Raw genomic sequence first — 21262 nt, 5'->3', positions numbered from 1 at the left:
AGCCATTCAAAATAGACAAAGTTTCTTCTTTTCATAATGTAAAGAATCCCGAGTATATCGCAATAACAGGAATAAATTCTTACAACAGAATATACAAAAACATTTTGAAATTTTTTTAATCTACTGATTCATTTTAATATAAACACAGGAATTTCTTTAGGAATAATTTATACACAGCAAGTCTTTTTATGTAATAAATTGGCCATGTTATTGTTTAATTTTCTCTTAAAAAAATTTAAACAAGAAAAATTGGAAAATGTATTTGCAACTGCATCCATTCCTTAGCACTTTCTAGTTTTTTGTCCCAGAGGTAGACAAACTCTGGCCAATCCTTTCATCTCAAACCTCACTGGTTCAGAAAACAGAAGAGAAAGGCATCCCTGTCCACAGCAGAGAGGTTGGATCTTCAAGATTTTTAAATAACAATAAATAGGGACCCTCCCTTGCTCATTTCAACAAAGCTTCCAATGGTGCTCAACAGCTTTAGAGGCTGCACACAAGCATTTAAAGTGATAAGAAATTTGCGAAGAATTCTTCAATAGTAATTACCAAAACCACCTTCCCTCTTTCCCTTAGGCAGTGGCATCCTTCAGAGCACGAGGCTCCCGTGGCGCAGGTGCCGAGCGGCCCCGAGAGCTGGGGAGCAGCAAACCCCGCTCTGTTTCCCTGACCAGTGAGGCTCCTGACATCCATGAAGGGAACTGCCCTAGACAGCAAAGTGAAATGACCAGGTAAGAGATCCCACCCCAACCAGAGGGCTCTGGAAGACCAGGATACTGAAGATACAGAACATTTTCCCACCTCCTTTACTCACTCGCTGTATACTGGGTCACAAAGCTTGGGCGGGACAGGGGAGAGGGACAAGCCATGAATTGGACAAGTCAGCAATTCCTTTTTGGCATATTGTAAAGCTAACTAGTAACTGGTACCATGGAAAAACTGATCACAGACAGACACACCCACACACGGACACAGAAAAGTGCCCTTAAATTATATTTTAGGCATTTATAAACTACAAACATTTTATAAAATTATTCTATGTACTTACAAAATGCAATGAAACATTTAGTTAGTTCTTGTAAACCAGATCTTCGTCAACTGACTACCCGTAATCTACTGGACTTAAAGCCCTATTGAAAATGCTAATTAATGGTTACTAATCAACAGAACGCATACCCAAAAAAATATATATGAGCACACACGCAAATGCACACACACAAACTAGTGAAGTCCTAAGGTACTTGCAGAACAGGCCGACTGTAGGCGAGACCAATCCGTACAGGCCGATGCCAAGCACTGTCACGCTCCTGGTAAGGAATTTACTGCTCCAGCTGCAAAATCCAGAGGTTCATTTACAAGTACCAACAATCAGAATTGGGACACCTGAGCGCTGATGCTGTGCCACAGATTAAGCTCAGGATACTACCTCAAACTCCTGCCAAGCCCTGTGTCTCTGTAAATCCCCACTGCTGCGTCCTTTGTTGTCAGGGGTCTCCCCACAAACTCCTCCGTGCTGACTGACCCAGCTGCTCCATGCCAGAGGCTGTTCAGCACCTCTGAGCAACCAGTTCTGAACCGAGGTGTCCTTCGAAGCCCTCCTGTCTACTTGAGTTCTGTATCTTCAGCACCCCTGGCCACTTGTGTTGTTTCTACACATCACTCTTCAATCCTTGTCTGCACATCTACTCATGGGTTTAAGTTGCAATATCTGGCTTTATCACTGGTTAGTAAGGAGTGGATCCCTTGCACCTTCCTCCACTGTTGTTCAGCCCAGTGATTGAATACACGGTTGACAAACAAAATAACAGGAAACAAGTGTTACTTGTACTAATGGAATGAAAAGGGTTTAAATATATATATCTATATTATAGATATACATATGCAGATATATATATGTATATATAGATATATATGTATGGAGTTACACCAACAATAGGAGTGTTGTTCACTTAGACTCAGATTGAACCCAACACCCCTCAGCAGTTCTCAGAGGGCCTGACAGCAGCTCCCTCTGCTCACCAGTTGTCCTGGGCAAACTGGGCTTTCTTTCCTTTGTTTTAAGAGACCAAGAGGAGCATCAGTGCACTTGGAACCACACAGCACTTGGCACCAGCTGGGAGGAGCAGGGGCATCACACAGGGTGGCTCCACACCTTGCACCGCGCTCAGCTGCCACCTCTGGTTTATCATCCCACCAAGGAGCACCTGATTTAGTGCCACGGCTGTGTCTGCACAGCAGTTGTGTTCCCTGCAACCAAACCACCTCCTCTGCCAGGGCACTCTGCAGTGCCACTCAGGAGAGCCCAGAGCAGAGCCCTGCAGTCCCAGCCGCCTGCTCCCCTCGGCGACGCCAGCTCGTTATCCCACCGCATCGGAACATCCTGGTGCCGTTCCTCAAAATGCTGGTTTTCAGGGCTGGGTGGGCTTTTGTGTTTAATTTATAAACAAACTGGATTACTTTAACTTTATTCAAACATAGCTGAAGTTCTAAATAAATTTTCCATACCAGACAAGCCAGTGGTCTCAGGGAAGAACAACATTACAAACCATATTATGACTCTATCAAGCCAACATTAATTCTCAGTTGTTCACATGCACAAACAACTCAATTTACTGTCCAAGGGAAGTCTGCATGAAAAACCCATGTGAATAAAGCTATTCAAAATGCACAAAACACAACAAAAAAAAGCTATGGAAACAAACAGAACAAAAAAGGAATTAAGCTTGAATTGCAAACACAGAATGCAATGGTATCATGAAGGTGGTTTGGTCCAGGAGAGCTGACTGCCATCACACACGGACACGAGGCCTCGTGGCTGTCTTCTACTGAAGTGCTTTTTGAAATGCTTCTTGTGATGCTACGTCATTAGTGTTTCTTCCTAATGCATTGTAAAACCACCTACGTACAATTCTACAAACCAGAAACTCGGACAGTTTTAACAAAACCCTCCTAGCCAGCTGAAAGATCTGAGGATCTCCAGTTGTGGTAATCAATATGTGCAAGGGAGGGGAACAGCCACTGCACCCAAAGGTCACTTGAACATCAAACATGGAAAACCAAACGAATATAGTGAAAACTTCCAATTTTGCTGGTTTCTCAGGACTAGGGAGAAAAGCTCCCTCCAAAGACAAACTGTAGTAGTTAACCACAGCACTGTGTATCCAAGAGGCCGGGTACAACTCCAAGTAGCCAAGCACCACATTACTCAGATACCACAACCAACACCTGCACGAACAGCTGCCAGAGCTGGAAAAAAAGGAAACATTATACAGCAAGCTGATGGCAAGCTTGTGTTAGTCCTGTGTGCTTGTAAACGAGTTACACGCTGTCAGAGGGCAGTTAAAATTTGATGGCTGGTCCATCAGAATCCACAGTTACAATGCATATAAACAGGGGAAGAAAAGGGAACTGACTTTTTACTGGCACATTAAAAGAAATCAATTCAATGTTAGTTTTGAAAAAAAAAAAAAATTAAAAAAAAATCAGTGCTCTCATCAAACAGAAGCAGCAAAGACCAAAGCTGTAAATTTGATGTAGCAGCCAGTGACAGGTTTTGGTCAAGAAAGCAATGCCCTCCCATATGAGCCAATTTATTTTTGGGTTCTGATTCAGCCAAATATCTTTTTGATGCTTGTCACATCTGAGCAAGAACTGGCAGGAATGACTTAGTCCATTCTACAGGACAAACAGAAAGAACATTCCCTTTAGTATTTCTTCTGGACCTTCAAACATTGTAAACATTTGAATTCTGTAACAGATTTCATTAAATACTCACAATTTGGAGTTCCCATATCAGGTCAGCTGCATTTCCACTCATCCAAACACGCAGCATTTTGCTGCTGACCCAAGGGCTGCTGTGACAGCACATTAAAAAGCCTCTGTGTTTCCTTAAAGAATGGTCACCCTAAGTCAGACAACTCTTGGATTTCTCCTCACAACAAATTTTAAGAAATGGGAGAAACCCCTTGGAATTGAGGCAAATATTCTGAGGTGACCCTCTGTGACAGGCAGTGACTGTTCCCCTCCAGAACCTAGAGCATGTGGTATATGGAGTGAGAGGTTACCAGTATCAACGGCATTTATTGGCTGCTGAGAAATGTGAGATGTATTTTTTTTATATACACACATATAAAAAAATAAGAGTGAGGTAGATAAATGTTTGAAAAAAAAAAATCAAAAACTGTCCCCCTGTCATACTCTAAAACCCTTATCTCAGTATTTAAATTCGTTATGGGGCATCTCTACAGTGATTTAAACTGATATCACAAAAATAAATAAAAAATCCTACATAGAATACCTTCTTAATTAACTTTTTTGTCTTTTTCATTTTCAAAAGGGAAAAATAACTATGGGACAGAGGCAAGAGAAGATAATGGGACCTAAACTACACAAGCAAAAAGCACTACAAACTTTTAAAAATCTCCAGTCAAAACTAGCAATCAGTATATTTTTACCCATTGTTCTTACTCAGAAGATTTGAACATTTCCATCCCAGAACCACCTCTTCCTGCCATCGTTTGGTTGGATCAGTGCTAAACAAAGGCCTAGACTGGAACTAAGGTAAGATGAGCAACTGCTGCGACTCCTCGGGTGTGACTTCCTGACGGCCCCTCCTTCCCCTCTCACCAAGGCTTCTGCAACTGAACAAACAAGCTCACTCGTCTTCTTTTGTTCTGAGGTTTGGTCTGTGATTTAAGCCACAAGCTTGGACTTGTACAGGTTTCCATAGCTGCCAACACTTCACTGTTTGCCAGCCAAGCTGGCCCCAGCTCCGAGCTTCCCACCAGCCCCACGGAAACGGCGCCGGGGCTTCCCTTTGGTTGGGGGTGGTTTTCTTCACCGGGGCTGGGAAGTGCAGCCCAGGTGCCCTCCACGAGGGCCTCCCTCCACGAGGGCTTCAGAGCTGGGGTTGGCTGGAGCCAGGTGATCGATGGCCACCTTAGGAATGCCTGGCATCGCCAGCTGCACCTGGCACAGCTCTTGTTCACAGGGTGGATGGGTTAAAAAAATCTTTTTAAGGATCGGTGACCCAAAAGCCTGGTGTCTGCTGTTGTACCCAACTAATAATTTAAAAAGAATACATGTGTGTGTGTGTGTCTGTGTGGGGATGGGCGGGTGGATGTGTGAACAAGCGGGGAGGGCAGGAGGGGTAGGACCCTTGTACAACAATGAATATAAACACTGAACAAGGATGTACTAAATAGTTAACCTTTTGTTTCTGACCTGAGTTTGTATCACGCCTTGCACTGTAAGAGACTCTGTGCTGTCTGGGCAGAGGTTAGTGGGAAGGAAGGAAAACGGGGGCTTAAAAACACCACACCACAGCACTGCCAGAGTGTTCCTGTGCAGGGTGTCCCTTCTTTCTCCTTGTCCCCCTCCAAAGCCCTGTAGCCCACACAGCCAAGATGTTGTAAAAAAACTAATGGGAAGGAAAATAAAATTTAAAAAAAAAATTTAAAAAAAGGAGGAAATGTATTTATAAAAAGGCATTAAACAGTTCATGGCAAATCATATGAAAGGTATCAGTTACTGGGAAGGAGGAAGTAAAAGTTACACACTATAGTACAAAGCATAAGAAAATTTGTTGAAGTGGAAGGGAAGGGAAGGAGGGCAGACCTGAAGGTTTTCATAGATTAAATCCACAAAGATAAAGAACAAAAAAAATAGCAGCTTTTTTCTGTACAGACATATAGATGAGTATCTGAACCGTAAGAAAGTTATAAAAGTGACACAAAAGACAATGTGTATGCAAATGATCCATGGTCTAACATAGAACTGCAAGACCCTTCGAGAAGTCTTAATAATAAAGAGAAAAGGTCAACAAAGCATCATATACTTGAATCCGGTTACTGCTTTTTTTTGTCTTCTCCAATTTATGTTTCTAGGTGTTTTTTCCTTGCAAGCCTGGGAAGGAAGGCAGGCTGCAACGATGGAGATCTCGGCCGCTTATTTTCAGGTTTTTCGTAACTCATTTTTGGCGGGCGGTTGACTTTTTTTGTACGAAATGCACGTGTTTGTTTAGCTCACCACTGCCAGTTTTGTCCAGAATTCACTGGGATGGGGACAGGGGTGGAGGGAGGGCTGGTTCTTTACCCCATCCCTTTTATCTTCTCCATCACAAGAAAACAAAAAAAAAAATCACATTTTGTCCAGTTTTGAAAAAAGATCTAGACAATTTGACTTTTTTTAATTTTTTTTTTTTTTTTTAAATACCAGTGCATGACTGAATAGAACATATTGGTCAGGATCTGTTTTGAACAGAGCAGTTGATTACTGTGCTCCTTCCATGACTACAAAAAAACAAAAAAGAAAGCAAAAAGAAACAAACGAAAACAGAAAACAAAGAGTTCATTTTTTTGGCAAAATTTGGCAGCGTTGAAAATGGTAACAGCCTTGGACGAATGATGGCCCTTTTTTATTCTTTTACATGTTCCTAAAAAGATTAAAGAGCAACATTAAAAATCCAGTCTTTAGTTTAGGGTTTTTTTGTGTGTGGTTTTTGTTTGTTTGTGGTTTTTTTGTTTGTGTTTTTTTTTTATAAAGACCTACAGTGTTAGGCAGGTGCTTGCAGGGGTACCGGGAACCACCTGGCCTGCAATATCTTTGATCTGATAAAAGTGCTGTACGGTTGAACTTGCACGCAGATATGTTTCCCATTATGAAGCAAAAAGAGAGACAGAAAGAAAGAGAAAGAAGAGAGAGGAGAGAGGAGAGAGAGACATCAGATCTCAAGTTTTCTGTTGCTATTAAGTGTTAACATTTAAGAGTTTTAAAAGGCCAACTGTGTGCCCCATGACTGGAGTCCTTGACTGAAACAAACATCTGCTTGCATATTGAAAAAAAAAGAAAAAGACGGTAACTTGTTTACTGAAAAAAGGGTTCTCCCAAGTGCAGCTATGGCAGTTCTGAAGATCCACTGAGGTACAGTAGGCTTTTGAATATATTGTGATTTTCTTTCTTTCTTTCTTCCCCCAATGCCTGTGTGTGTGTGTGTGTTGTTTCCGCGAGGCTCCGAGGATCAGCAGGCCGAGGACTGGGGCAGCGGCAGCGCCCTCTCGTTCTTGCGGCCCCCGTTCATGTGCGCGTACGGCTGTCGCTCCTCGAAGCTGGCCCGCAGCACCACCACGCCCGGGCCGTTCTCGGCCTTGTGTCCTGAGTGCTTGTCAGTGGGTTGCAGGGTGGAGGAGGGGTCTAAAGGAATGCTCTCCATGTTTTCAGTCTCCAGGTCAAGCTCCTCTGTGTCCGGAGGCTTGTTCTCTTCACTGTAGAAGAAGGAGACCTCTTTGAAGGCTGGGTCCAGCTCGTCTTTGATGCTACCGATGATTTCCAGGAAGGAGGGTCTCATTTTCGGGTTGTACTGCCAGCACATGCGCATCAGTTCGAACCTGGGCAGGGAACACACAGGAGAAACACTTACTGAGGGCTTTTAGAGCCATGATATTTTATGAAAAATCCTTTGCCAGGATTTTTCTCCTATTCTAGCTGAGAAGCCTCAGAAAAGAAATGTAAACAATTAACTGTCTGATGGCTGTGGAATGTGGTCTGGACATTGTTTACCAACAGGTGCATCTTTCATTGGTTCATGTGTGTTGTTTCTACTTAATAACCAATCAGATGCAGCTGCGTTGGACTCTGAGAGTCTCAAGCTTTTGTTATTCATTCCTTGCTGTCTCTTTCTCGCCTTCTGAAGGATCTTTTTCTCTCTATTCTTTTAGTATAGTTTTAGTATAGCATTTTAATATACTATAATATCATAATATAATTAAACCAGCCTTCTGAAACATGGAGTCAATATTCTCATCTCTTCACTTGTCCTGGGACCCTCAAACAAAACTGTATCAGACCACGCATTTCAGAGAATCATTCCATCCCCAGGGAAGCCAAAGTGACAGAACTTCCCCAGGCTGAGATCCCCAGGGTGGTGGGTTCAACACCCATAACCAGCCATTTACACAAGAGTTGGACTTGATGATCCTGGTGGGTCCCCTGCAGCTCACAATTTGCTGTCAACCTCCGTGTCACATTTCCACCTTCCCTCTCATCTCCCATTTACTCCCATACCTCCTACCTCACCTCTCCTGCTCCCTCACACACACCTGCCCACACCTCTTGTCCTGTGGGTACCTGACATCTGGAAGCATTGTATATTTTTTATTCTGACTTGGTATTTCTCTTTTTCCTCTAAATTACCCTATGTTTACTCAGCCACAAGCTACATGATTGTAGATGCTCTTAGGGTATCTTTTTCAAACAACTCATCCCACCCCATCAATACTGACTTGGAAAAAAATAAAAATAGGAAATACACACAAGGTAAAGCACCGCCTTTTTCCCCTGAAAGAAGAAAATTACATTAAAATTAATCGTAATCCCCAGTGGACATTTGCCAACCTCAAAGACATTCTCTAATCTTTTTATTTTAAAATTAGGTTGTTTTCATTTACGGCCAGGGATGCATTAATATTTTACAGAGTGTGAGATCATCTGTTTAAGCACATCCATTATTAGATCTGTACAATGTCCCATGCTGGCAAAACAAAACCACAAAATGAAACTGTAATACAGACATAATGAAAACAGCATTTTCATGACACAGCAAAATTGGAGATTCCCAGGAGACCGCCCTGAGCTTTAAACATAACACAAGAAAGGATTTCACCGTCTGTGAAGGTGGAATAGGGATGTCTTCTGTTAACACAGCACAGTAATAGGACAAATTTAAATAAGAAAAGGAAGATTAGCATTAATTCTTCGAGCCAATCCTCTGTGTACACAGTGCTGAGAGGAACACTCAGCTGTGTGGAGGAAGTCACTGCTGGCCAAAACTACTACTCTGTGCTGGAGTAAAAATGGATCTAAAAATAAAATAAAGCCAAGAAAGATCTCTCAGTTAAGGTAATGCACGTGTCTGACTCACCTGCCAGCACTGGGACCTGCAGCCCCAATCAGACCCCCTTGGCTTGCTGGGGTTTATTTCCCACCTCTTTCAGCCTTCCCTTAAGCCAGGTCACCTAAACTTTTAGTTTCAACTCCAGAGAACAACACCACCGTATTTCCAACTCCCACAGATTTTCAGGGCCCAAATGAGCAATTCTATTTGAGCTTTTCATTAGCTCTCACTCTCTCTCGTGCCCTCAGTTTACCAGGTCTCTGCATCAATGTGAAAAAATTTTATTTTTAAATTAAATAGACAAAACCAAACAAATTCAGGACCTAAGTTCATCCCAGAGTAATGTCCCTGCTCTAGAACAACCTTTCCAACAGGACTGACACTGAGCTGGAGAAGCCTGGGCTCTGCAGCCCATGGTGGGTCTGGAGAGAGTTCAGGAGCCCTGGCCTGAAACAAAACCCCAGCAAAGAAAGCCCCAGCCCAGAAACTCAGGAAATTGGGGAAATGCTGTTGCACCTCCACTGTGCTCTCAGCTGAACCAGCAGAGAGGGCAAGTGGCTGTGTTTGGGCTGCAAACACTGCTGAGTGCCTCAACCAAACCCAAAGCAATCTTCACTGAAGTGCATCTAAAGTGCCCAATATCCCTGCCAGAGCTCCACTGGCAGCGCTCCGCGTGAACAAACGTCAGCCACCTGAGAATGGCCTTGTGACACCCAACAAGAGCTGGCAAAACCAGTCTGTGCTGGGAGAGCTCCCCGGGTACTCAATGCTGCATTGTAACCGCACGTAGACACGTAAACACTGCCCAGCTCCTGCTTGTTTTTGAGTCTGAAAAGCCTTTCAGAGCAAAAGCGGAGCCAGACTATAAAACTGCACCGTACCCTCACCCACAAGGGTGAGGAAAGCTTGAGACATAAATATATAAAATCCATTTCTGTTACTTCATCGCTGTTTCCCTTCCAGCTGACTGCTGTGTCCCTGAATAGAAGCTTGGCTGGAGCCAGGAACTCTGGATATTTGCTGGCGCTGCGCCCCGAGGCCTAAGGGCAATGCTAAGGAGATACCACAAGCAGCGGAGTAATGCATGTGACATCAGCACAAACAAGGACATGTGATGTTTCTTTTAAGCCATTCCAGATTTAAAAACCCTACAGAGTTCCCATAAAAGGATTTTTTTTCCTTTTTAACTCCGTGTGTTCGCAGGCCTTGTTTACATTATCTTAAACAAAATAAAAACGTTTCCAATAGACAATGGAGGAATTTACAGGCTGTTAATACAACCTGAGCAGATTTATAAAGTACGTTCCTGACTGGTGGCAAGTGAGCTCCAGGGAGCTGGAGGCACCACCATGGGTTAGGGGAATAGCCAGCATCCCTCTGTGCATCTTTTGCTCAAGGAACTGAGCAGAAACTGAGTTCTGTTTTGCACTGAGACAATAGAAATTTAAAAAACAGAAAATGGAAAGTTCCTATAGAAGCTGCATTCCATTTGTGCTTTGCAATACACTTGATTTGGTGGGGAAAGCAAAAGGATCTCTCCTCCCCTGCTGGTGCCCTGTGCTGCCAGTGCCTCTGCAGAGCAGACCCCGGGTTCTAAGCAGGAACAAAGGGAAATCAGCACTGCGTAAATAGTCTACAATGCATGTGGGGGAAGCAATCCTGCTTCAAAAACAGAGTGGAATTCCAGCCTCCACAACTTTTAAAAGCCCCATGGGAACACACTGTCTGAGAGCTTCAGCTGTACCAAAGCTCGGTGCCACGCAGCCGTCACCTGATGAGCAGTGCCATAACAATGGGAGGACATAAAAACATCACTGAGTGCACAGGAAGAGGAGAAAAACAGCAAAGCTTCTCCTGGCACTGTCTTACTGAACCATCTGTCTTATTGCATGGTTCTGTCTGCAGAGCCACGCGAGCTATGCCAAGAGGGTGTAGCATAAACACAACTGAGGCTTGTTTCACCCTGTACAACAGTAAAGAGCCTCCAGAAATACCCTCCCCTTTGTGCTTTGCCCTTTTCACAGGGATTCACCACCTCCCAGCCACAGGACAATCCCCTGTATAACCCCCCTTTGCCCAAGCATCCTTTGCCCTGCACAGCCACACTGTAGAACAGAACCTCTCCAGAACCTAAAAGCTACTGACCCACCGTGCCAGGGTCAGGGCAGCCCAGGCACTGACAAGCACGGCAGGGATGGAGACACAGAGGGTCCCAGCCTGCCTGCACCCTGCACAGTTCATGGGGGGAACACGAGGTCCTGAGGGGAGCTCCTGCTCTGTGGCTGGAGGGTGCAGGGCTGTGTCACCATCACATCACCTGCATGGCTGAAAAGAGCAGATTTGGTGACAGCAAGATCCTTCTCTCTGTTCTCACCTACATTTCCCCACAGCAGTTACCTCCTCCACCTGTTCTGGAGGTTTCTCTCTGTCAGCACACTCCCCTCTCTCCACAGACAGCTCCACTGATGTTCTGACCAGAATTTCAGTTGCTTCGAAGCCAAACTAATTTAAAGAACAAAGTCTCTGTGCTTTTGTAGGGACCCCATGAGACACAGGAGCATAGAGCTCCTCTTCTCACCTGCTTCCAGGCAGCACCAAGCCCAAGTGACCTCCCTGCAGCCAGGCTCTGCTTTTGGGACATCCTGAGTTAACATCAGGAGTCAATACTAAAGTGTCACAGACCAGTCTCCACCAGCAAGAATCTGTGCTGTCTAAAAAGTACCTGCCACTAGCACAGACATGCCAAGAAAGCTGCCTTGAAACACAATCCTCTAGCAATCTCCACAAAGAGGATCCCTTGGTTTACAAAGGGTTTCATAAAGCACTGGAGACAGCAGTGGCCTGGGATTCAGAGAAAGATCCATGTGCAAGTTCAGGGCTCTTAGACACTTCTGCCCATGTCCTCATCTTGCTGTAGCTCCCCAGCTGAGAAGAGGTTATGGGCCCTGGAGAGGACCTTTGCCTACAGAGAGACCTCTGGTCCTGCCAGCAGTGTGTGGGTGAGGGCTGGGAGCAGTGGGGAGGTCACTGAGGGTGGCACAGCACTGTCACAGCTTCCTGGGCAGGGAAAGAAGTGAAAACATGCAAAGAATAAAGCGCCACAGGAACATAAGAGGTTTTTTGATTGCCAAGTGCATGTGCAGGGAACAAAGGTGAAGATTACTCCTGCAGCTCTCTACTGTTATTCCTACAAATGCCTACTTGAATTTCAGCAGATTTGGATGTCTGTATTAAAACAAAGACAAAACAAGTTGAAAGGGAGCAAAAGCAAGTCACAATAAGGTCATACTTTTTTTTTCCCCCGCTTTTACATTTGGGATAAAGCCAAAATGTTTTATACTCAACTTTATCACTAAAAAAAAGCAAAACCAAAAAAATCACCACCAGTGTGGCTGTGCCTTAGGTCTGAGTTCAGCCTCATTCCTTTTTCTGACAGAGCAAAGCAGCACAATTCAAAGGCAGATTTTTTTTATTCAGCACCTCTGCACTGTCAGGCTGAATCCTGCTGGGCAGAACCAGCGTGTGAACAGCTTCTCCATGAGGAGCAGCACAAGAAAGGCCTCAGCTCTTACACACTGGTGCAAAGATTTGCTCTGCCAGACTTTTACCAAGTTCTCCCAGCTCACAAGCCAGGACCTTGAAAGTGGATTCATCCAGCAGCAAGAGCCCTGGGAGATTCCCTGAGGAGGGGAGGAAGGAGAACTGGGTGGGCAGCAGCAGAGAGAACTTCTGGCCTGACTCCCCTCCCACCCCTGCTCACACCACACATGCCCCAGCTTAACAGGGAATTTCTAATGCTGGATCTCTCCCCACTGAGGTTGTTCTCACTGCAGAGGTGCTCTCTCCTGTGAACCCAGGGAGCTGAACCATCACATCCCTGTCCCTCCCCATCTGTGCCCAGCCCATTACACAGCTCTGTGTTCAACAATGTCCAGTCAATCCCACTGCCAGGAATTCTCCACAGCATCTCGAAAGGGAAGGAATGTGAAACCAAGGAATCACATGGCAGCTACACCTCCCCCTGCATATACCACCCACCCCCCTCAAACAACAAAACAACACTGCCTGTCATCTGAAACCACAGGCAGGCTCCAGCCAAAAAAGCTATTTTCCTAAGAATCCCAAGCAGCTGAGGCCCTTAAGTGATTGTATCCCTTCTGGGGGCCTCCAACAAATTTCAGTAACTGCAAGACACAGTATTTCCTTCCCAAAAGTCAGTTTGGGAAGTATATCAAAGCAATAAAGCCTGAACAACTGAAACTGCTGTACACAAAGGCCAGCAGAAGTATTTCAGCAATGTAAAGCTAAAAACTGAAGCTGCTGCACTGCACACCCTCTGCTGCTGTGAGGCTTTGGGTCGATCCTGGGGCAGGGAGAGGTTTTTCAGTGGAAAACCTCACCCTGTGCTTGCAGGGAAGGAAACTTAGCAGGGGGGATTAGTTTATCTCAATAGGACAAGTGCTGTGGCTGAAACAGCAGATCCAATCCAGCTTCAGATACATTGATTTATCTGTATGGTGAACTGAAAAGTTGAATTCCACTGTTTACACACATTTCAGCTTGTCCCATGCTCTTTTCTCTCTTTATGCTCAACAGAATTACTTTCAGCAGAAGAGATATGATTTAGGCACAGAGCCTCCTCACGTAGCAAATGTCACTTATGAAGTGACATTTTTATTAAGCCTGATTTTATTCAGTAACACAAAGCTTGGATTTTGTTTGCTTATTAGAGGAGATAGCCCAAGCAAACTTGTTTTCTGGAATGTCTCACTACCATAAAACACTGGATTGACAGAGCCTGGGCAGCCCCTCCCACGCCTCCCTCTCTAAGAGCCCCTCCTGTGGTAGCTGCCACGAGCAGACCCTGCAGGGCTCAGGAGGCACAAGCTGTGCCCACAGGGTAGTGGTGGCACTTACAGCATGTCAGGACAATTGTCTGGCTTCTCCAGCAGCCCCCCTTCCATGACGAAGCGCAGCACCTGCTCGTTGGTCATGCCCTGGTACGGCTGCTCCGCCAGCGTCGCGATCTCCCACAGCACCACTCCGAAGGACCTGCAGGAACAGCACAGCTTTAGGGCTCCCAGCCATCTTTACAAGGGTGTATTTCTTACAAGATGCTGAGTGCTGGGTGTCCACGGGTGTTTTCTTTTACCAAAGAATTCCAGTTGCTCAAAAAACACGAGCCTGTGGTGACAGTCACAACCCCTCACTGCTGACTTCGAACACCTCCCCTCTAGTGAGAAAAGGGCTCAGGTGAGAAAAACTCAGTTACCCCTTTGTGACAGGCATGTAACTGTGTTGTTGAAACACAGCTTCCAGCTCCTTCCAGATAACTACAAAGGACAGTAGAAGTGAAAAAAGCAGTTTGTCTAATAATAGGAATTGATTACTGGCAAAGGAAGATAAGCATAGTTATGTAATTGGGTAGTTTGGACGTAAGTATTGACACTTTCTAAAAATATCTCCATTTAAAATTAGATTATTGAGCAGACACAGCTCAAATTGTCTGCCCTGCACTGAAGAGTCATCCACTTTTAGAGCTGCTGGGCAAAGAAGGAAAATCTCCGTGCTGTCTGACTTGTGTGGTAAAATGCTGAGTCAAGCTGAGTGAAAAACACACAGTTCCACTGGGGGGGGAGTTATGAAAACAGGAGTCCAGTGTCATTAGCTGGTTATGGCCCTGTGGTTTTATCTTTCAGATATCCCTGGGATCTAAACTGGTTTGCATCTGGAGCCAGAAGCCACAAACTGCCTTGCAATTGTTTTCCTTTTAGGGGAGGGAGGGACAGGGGGTCAACTCAACATTTGGGTGCCTTTGAAGCTTCTTTGATCACTGCAGGGATAAGGAGGACAAGTCTTGCACACCTACTTGTCAGATTATCCTAGCAAATAAACTCAGATTGCTCCTTCCAGGCAACTACCAGCCTTGAAAGAATGCAAGATGCTGAGGATTTATTTATAGTAATCCACCCTCACCCTGAACAGTATTACATTAATTTTAAAATGTCCTCCTTGCCTAACTACAACAAAACCAGCCCTGTCTAATTACCTCATTCTTCAGCCTGAAAAGCATTAAAAGAATGAGTTGCTAAAATAAAGCTCCACCCTTCAAACCTCCAGACACTCTTCCTTCCTGCAGTTGCCATTTCACCTTACAGCTTATAAATCCTGGACTCCAACCACTCAACAGGGTTCTGTCTTTTTGACATCTTGGCTTCTAGAACTGATCTCGAAGAACATAGAACTATATGTCACAATATCTGCCCAGAAAGGCAGGAAAAATAATCTCAACCTTTTCTTTACTGTTTGATGCAAATAAATGGCCCCTAAAACAGCCAAGCTCCACAGTTTACACTGAGCAACTTCAAATCTGAACCAATGAAAGGATTCAGGGAATTTTATTTCTCCTGGCATGAAGAGACCTCCAATGTATAGTGCCTGGTGTAAAAGTCACTGAGAAGGAATGATCTTTGTAGCCATAAGCAGATCAAGTACAGAGGCAGTATTTCATGACAGTGTTAAGTCAAGTTCCACTACATTTGGAATTTAGATTGAAATTTCTCTGTAGCTGTGGATACACGTTCTAAACAAACAGCAAATTTCTCATGTTGAGCCTGTTTTTTTGTGCCTCCACACAAGTACACCCCTGTGAACCAAATTTCAGAGTAAATCACTTCCAACAATTAAGATGCCAAACCATCCCAAGGAGAAACTGTCTGAAATACCCACGAGTACTGTGAGCCTCCTCTCCATAAAACAATTTTTTTCCTCTCTAGGCTTACAAGTAAAAATCTGTCAAGATTTTACTGCTCCTCCTCTTCAGCTTTCCAATCCTGTAATCAGCAAACTACTTTCCAGGCCAGGACATTCACTCAGATTGTCCCACTGATGAAGTGCAATACCGTTTGCACAATCCTGCTTTGGACTGAGCAACCATCAAATGCCAAATCATGGAATCCCAGGATGGCTTGGGCTGGAAGGGAACTTAAAGCCCATCTTGTTCCACCCCCTGCCATGGTCAGGGACAACTTCCACCACCCCAGGTTGCTCCAATTCCCATCCAACCGGGCCTTGGACACTTCCAGAGATGAAGCAGCCACAGCTCTTCTGGGCATCCTGTGCCAGGGCATCACCACCCTCACAGGGAAGGAATTCTTCCCAACATTCAGTCTAAACCTCCTCTCTTCCTTGTTAGGGAAGCACTCAATGTACTTCTTGCAACAACTACAGCACTAATTTACATCTGACACCTTACTGGGCATCACCTGGGGTTTTTTTGTTTGGAATTTGAGTTATATTTAATAAAGAATAACATCACTTAAGAGTCCCAGGCTAAAAGAAAGCACGTGTGGAACACACATGGGACATCCCCAATGCTCACCCTGAGCTGCTGCTGAACCCTTTGGAGGCAATGGCTGGACCTGAAAATTCCTCTTGTGTGGTTGGAACAGACAGCTCTGCCAGCTCCTCACTCTAGGCTTGGTCAGTTCTGCATCTGGGGATTTTCTAGTGATATAATCCAAATTTATGTCTGCTTTATGAAGCCATTACAAGTCCCAAAATTCTTTTACTGGGGGGACTGCCAAAAGCATGCCTGCACTGCTCAATCAGATAAATGGCTGATACAGGGCTTCCCTTCAACTCAGTGTGGTTGTTTTCATCTGCTTCCAAGTCTGAGGGTTAGTGGATTCAAAAGTAAGTTACCAGCCATATGTAAAATAAAATTTAAGCATCATTCTGGTGCTTTGCTTTTTCACTTTAATTCCTCTTAGGAACTTTTTGTTCAGAGCTGGTGCTGTGAACTACAGACCACTGACTCCAAACCCCTCAAGCTGCTCACGGAAAATGCAGTTTACTCCTAAAACACCACTCCTACTGACTTCTAGACATTTGGAGGCAATCAGCTGCCAATTCTGTAACAGATCAGCAGTAAAAACATCTTGTTAGGAAGGCAGAGAAACCATAAAAGACAGAGGAGAGGTTTTGCCAGTACACAACCATCTTCTGCCAAGTCCTCTCTACCTATCTCCAAAAGCTGGGGGGTGTGTGGGGAATTGTTCCAGGGGATTACTTCTCCTAAGTACACACCTCTATTAATAACTGCACAGATACAGCAAGCATGCAGTGTGCTTTGAAAGAAAACCCTATTTCTGCATCTTGCAGTATACAAACCAAGCAAACAAAGCTCCAAATGGAGAGGGATATGCACAAGGGAGAACTCCCCAAAAAAGCCTGAGAGTGTACACAACCCATCTGGGGGAAAGTGATGTTATTTACACAGAAGGTTTTGATGGAAAAGCAGGTCAGCACTAGGAACCTTTCCATATTCTTGGCAACTTTAAATGTTTTTCTTGAAGGAGGACAATTTAAAAAATGACAACTTGCTCTTCCAGGTGAAGGTAACGTTTTTCACTGCACAACTGATTTTACAACTAACAGCAGGAAACATGCTGCCACCTCCAGTTCTGGAAATCCATTTAATTCTGCTCTCCCTGAGCGCAAAATTTAACCTCATGAGTTCTTGCTGAAACATGAACTCATGGAACAAGAGAGTTACCTCCTGAATGGACAGGAGAAGCAGTACACTTGGTTAAGTCTACTAAAACAAGAAGAGAGGCTAGAAAGAAGGAGGTTAAAGCAGTTTTTCAGAGCCCCTTTTTTGTTACCAGACGTCGGAGTGTGTTGTGAAGACTCCATCTTTCAGCGATTCCGGGGACATCCAGCGGACAGGCAGCAAACCCTTCCCTCCTTTCCGGTAATAATCTGTCTCGTAGATATCTCTCGTCATGCCAAAATCTAGAAGGTAGAAATACTCTGAGTTTGTGTGAGAAAATGAGGAACATTTCCCCTTCCTACAAGGCAGAGAATCACACTTGGATGTGAGGAATCTGCGCTGTGTTCCCACGACACTTGGCTTTGCAGACACTTCAGCTGCTGCCTCGGGGCTGGTGACCTTCCCTCCCAACACCAACAGACTGTGCTGCTGACTTCGGGGGTGACAAGTCTGAATGGTTTAAATATAGGAATGTGGAAAGTTGCAGCATTTATGCTCAAGCTTTGCAGTAAGATGAGTCTTCTGAAGGTCACACAATTCACTAATTGTTCCCCAAATTCAGTGATTTTCATTTTTTTTAAGGAGCTTCTTTAGTGCTTATAAGCATTTTGTTTAACTGAACAATCTCACATGCTGAAGGAAATACTTCTCTTGGTTTTCTTTTTCCTAGTTCCAAAGGCAATTCCCAGTTTCTGTACAATATTCCATTTCAAGTGCTACAAAGGATTATGCTGTTCATTTGTGATTAACACACCCAAATATTAAAGACATACTTCCAGTTTATATTCATGCTTAGCTGTAAATTGATAAGCATTTGCACAACTTGGATCTAAAGATGTTCATCCCCCTGACTGTAACTTAGATTTGTTCCAGTGTTTTTCCTCTACAATCAGTCTGAGACAGAATTGCTGGGTCTCACACTTGCCTATTGAGTCCAGTTACTGTGTACTCAGAAAGCTAATAAATTAGAGGTCATCAGTCCTCTGACTGATATTAAATTCTGTGTGATAACACACAGGGCAAAATCCATTTTACCAACACAGACCTGTAATTGCCCCTTTTTTCCCCCAGGAAACGTGCACAGAACTGCCCCAGCTCTCTGCTATCACCAGTCTGTGGTGAGTGACCAAGCAGGGGTACCAGGGACACGGGTACCCAGGGTGATTATGACTAAAAAGCCCATCTGTGCAGCTCTTCCATCACTCCCACACACCAGGGTGACTTTATCCTGCCTGAACGGAAGATTCTTTCAAAATGTAATGCAAATAAGAAACAGACAGGCAGTGAGCACAGGGTAGTGTGGCATAAAGCTCTTCCTCTGAGATCTGAACAGTCTGAGTTGGTGTGTTCCAGCCAAGATGTTCCTAAACTGTTTCAGCATGAGGGGATTTTCAATGCTGCCACATAAACAAGAGCAGTGCAGCACATTTACAAAGTGCTTTTGGGGTAACCATGAACACATTAAAGGGAAAGAATGCACCATATCTTCAGTTTACAGAATTGTAAAACAAGCTGATGGGGGCAGGAGGAGAAAACTGGAATGGGAAGGATTTAGGCTGACTTCCCACGAACCTGCAGAAAATACACAAAATCCCCAAAAGATCTTATTTCCTAATTAACTGACTCAAAATGAAATCATTTTTTTCTTTCTCCCAAATGACAGGATTACTTACACAAATTATCAAAATAGCTGAGTTAAGCTCAGAGAAAAAGAATTAGTTTCCTGCAGCAGAAGGCTGTTGCTATACATGTTATTTTAATATGCACAACTCAAAAACAGCCAACAGCTTAAAATCACTCTCTCTGGAGAGAAGACTGAAAAAACTCATCTGACACTATTTTGGAGGGATGGTGAAAGGAAAAAAAAAAAAAATTGGTGATCTAACAGCAGAGCAGAAGAAAAGCCATTCAGCTGTCTGGGAAGCAGAACTCCAGTTTAGACTGGAAAGCACCCAGCTGAAGTCATTCCACTTCCAACTCAGATATGATTTAAAATAATCCTAAAATTCTCATTCTTGAATCAATAAACAGGAGGTAGAATTATTTTTGTGCATTGTCAGAGACATGAATGACACACCACTGGTAACTACACCATCCACCCAGATGTCTGCAGTACCTGAACCTAAATCACTGCCTCTTTTTAAAACCCACATGCTGTACTGTTGACACACTGGAACAACAGCAAGCAGAGGTATTCCAGAGGTTTCAACTCAGTGTTAACTGCTCACAGGTCTTAAATCACAGTAATCTTCACAAGGAACGTATTTCATTATGCAGATATTTCAACTAGAGCTCAGCTAAAAAAAAAAGAAAAAAAATAAAAAGCCTTCTAGGACACTGATTTTCCAGGGTGATTGTATGAGCTGTGTCAGGGTCAGGACAGCCCACCTCCAATTTTGACTGTGAAGTCCTCTGCCACCATGCAGTTCCTGGCGGCGAGGTCCCTGTGCACGAACTTGTTGGCGTTGAGATAGGCCATGCCGTCCGCGATCTCCCCGGCCATCTGGATCATCTTCTTCAGCGTCGGGGGCGCCTGCCCAGGGTTGTTCTGAGCAAGATGAAGGTCAAACAGTTAACAGACCACATCCATTCTCCCGTGCACACACTGTCTTCGTGTACTGCTCCTTTAATTTATCCACACTGGAATTTCTAGATCAAGGGCAAGAGCTGCTGAGCTCATTTTCTACATATGCTGCTGTGATTTCAGTGGCAAGTGACCTGTGTGTCATCTTTATCCTTCAGACTCTGCATCATATGAGACAATTTTAGCTGTTAGACTGATGGCTTATGCATGAGAGTTTGCACAGGAGCTAAGATAACAGATATTTACTTTCCAGCAGGGGCAATGGGCAGGACACACAACATGAAACAATTATCCTAACACATGTTCTTAAACCAGCCAATTTCTGTAACATCTTGATGAGAAAGTAGATAGACAAGAGACCCAATGCAAATCTGGAAAAGAGGGCTCAGTGGCACAAGAAGAGACCTATTCCATGTGGCACCCTCAGGAAAGAGCTGTTGGAGATCACACAACAGCTCATGTTCTGTCCTTAGACTGAAAGAGAAGGGCAGGAAAGGCTAATTGCCTGCTGCTTCCAACGTGAGGCTGTCTTGTTCAAGATGATTCAAACTGAAGAAATAAACATCCAGCCACTCATGACTCACCTCTGTGTCTGGCCTCAATGATCTCAGGTAACTTTTGAGGTCCCCACGTGTCATCAGCTCCATGATAACCAGTGTAGGCTGGCCCTGAGAAACAACACCAAGCAGCCGAACCTGGCAGAGGAAAAACAAACATTCAGTACAAGTATACAAGTACAGCTAATTATCATTTATTCATGTTGATATGTAGTCCTGTGGGAAAGGTCTGAATGTAGATTTGGTTCCACTTTCTGACTGGGGTTTCACGATAATATTACAAAGCTGTGCAGAGTTGAAGCTAAAATCCCAAATTCCCACTTCAGTCCTGGAACACCCTCGTGTCAGTGTGCACCAGGGCTGGATGAGTCACAGCCTCGTCACATCTTCAGGACTCACCACGTGGTGACAGTTGAACTCCTTCATCACCGAGGCCTCGTTCAGGAACTCGATCCTCTCGCGCATGCTCGCGGACTCATTGACCGTCTTGATGGCCACCCTGGTCTCTGGCTCATCCTTCACCACTCCCTTGGCTATTCCCTCGTACACCATTCCAAAGGAGCCTTGCCCGAGCTCCCGACACATGGTGATCTTCTCCCGGGGCACCTCCCACTCGTCTGGAACATACACTGAGGAGGGAGAGAAGAGGCCCTGATGTTCCACAGCTGCCCATGCTG

General features: G+C 44.5%; 1 protein-coding gene across 2 annotated transcripts in view; it reads right to left on the bottom strand.

The window, feature by feature from the left end:
* Window positions 1-5453: 5453 nt before the first annotated feature.
* Window positions 5454-21262, bottom strand: part of IGF1R (insulin like growth factor 1 receptor) — a 165653-nt gene continuing 149844 nt past the window's right edge. For both annotated transcript variants that reach the window (XM_041468722.1, XM_041468723.1), the window contains exons 16-21: window positions 20985-21214; window positions 20613-20723; window positions 19833-19992; window positions 17557-17686; window positions 13808-13942; window positions 5454-7385 (exon numbers count right to left, since the gene is read on the bottom strand). In XM_041468722.1, the coding sequence (XP_041324656.1) occupies window positions 7019-7385; window positions 13808-13942; window positions 17557-17686; window positions 19833-19992; window positions 20613-20723; window positions 20985-21214 (1133 nt within the window). In that variant the 3' untranslated portion in view covers window positions 5454-7018. The remainder of the gene's footprint in view (window positions 7386-13807; window positions 13943-17556; window positions 17687-19832; window positions 19993-20612; window positions 20724-20984; window positions 21215-21262) is intronic.

Source organism: Pyrgilauda ruficollis, unplaced genomic scaffold, assembly GCF_017590135.1.
Source record: "Pyrgilauda ruficollis isolate IOZ18807 unplaced genomic scaffold, ASM1759013v1 scaffold23, whole genome shotgun sequence".
NCBI classification, from domain to species: domain Eukaryota; kingdom Metazoa; phylum Chordata; class Aves; order Passeriformes; family Passeridae; genus Pyrgilauda; species Pyrgilauda ruficollis.
This window is presented reverse-complemented; position numbering and strand designations above follow the sequence as displayed.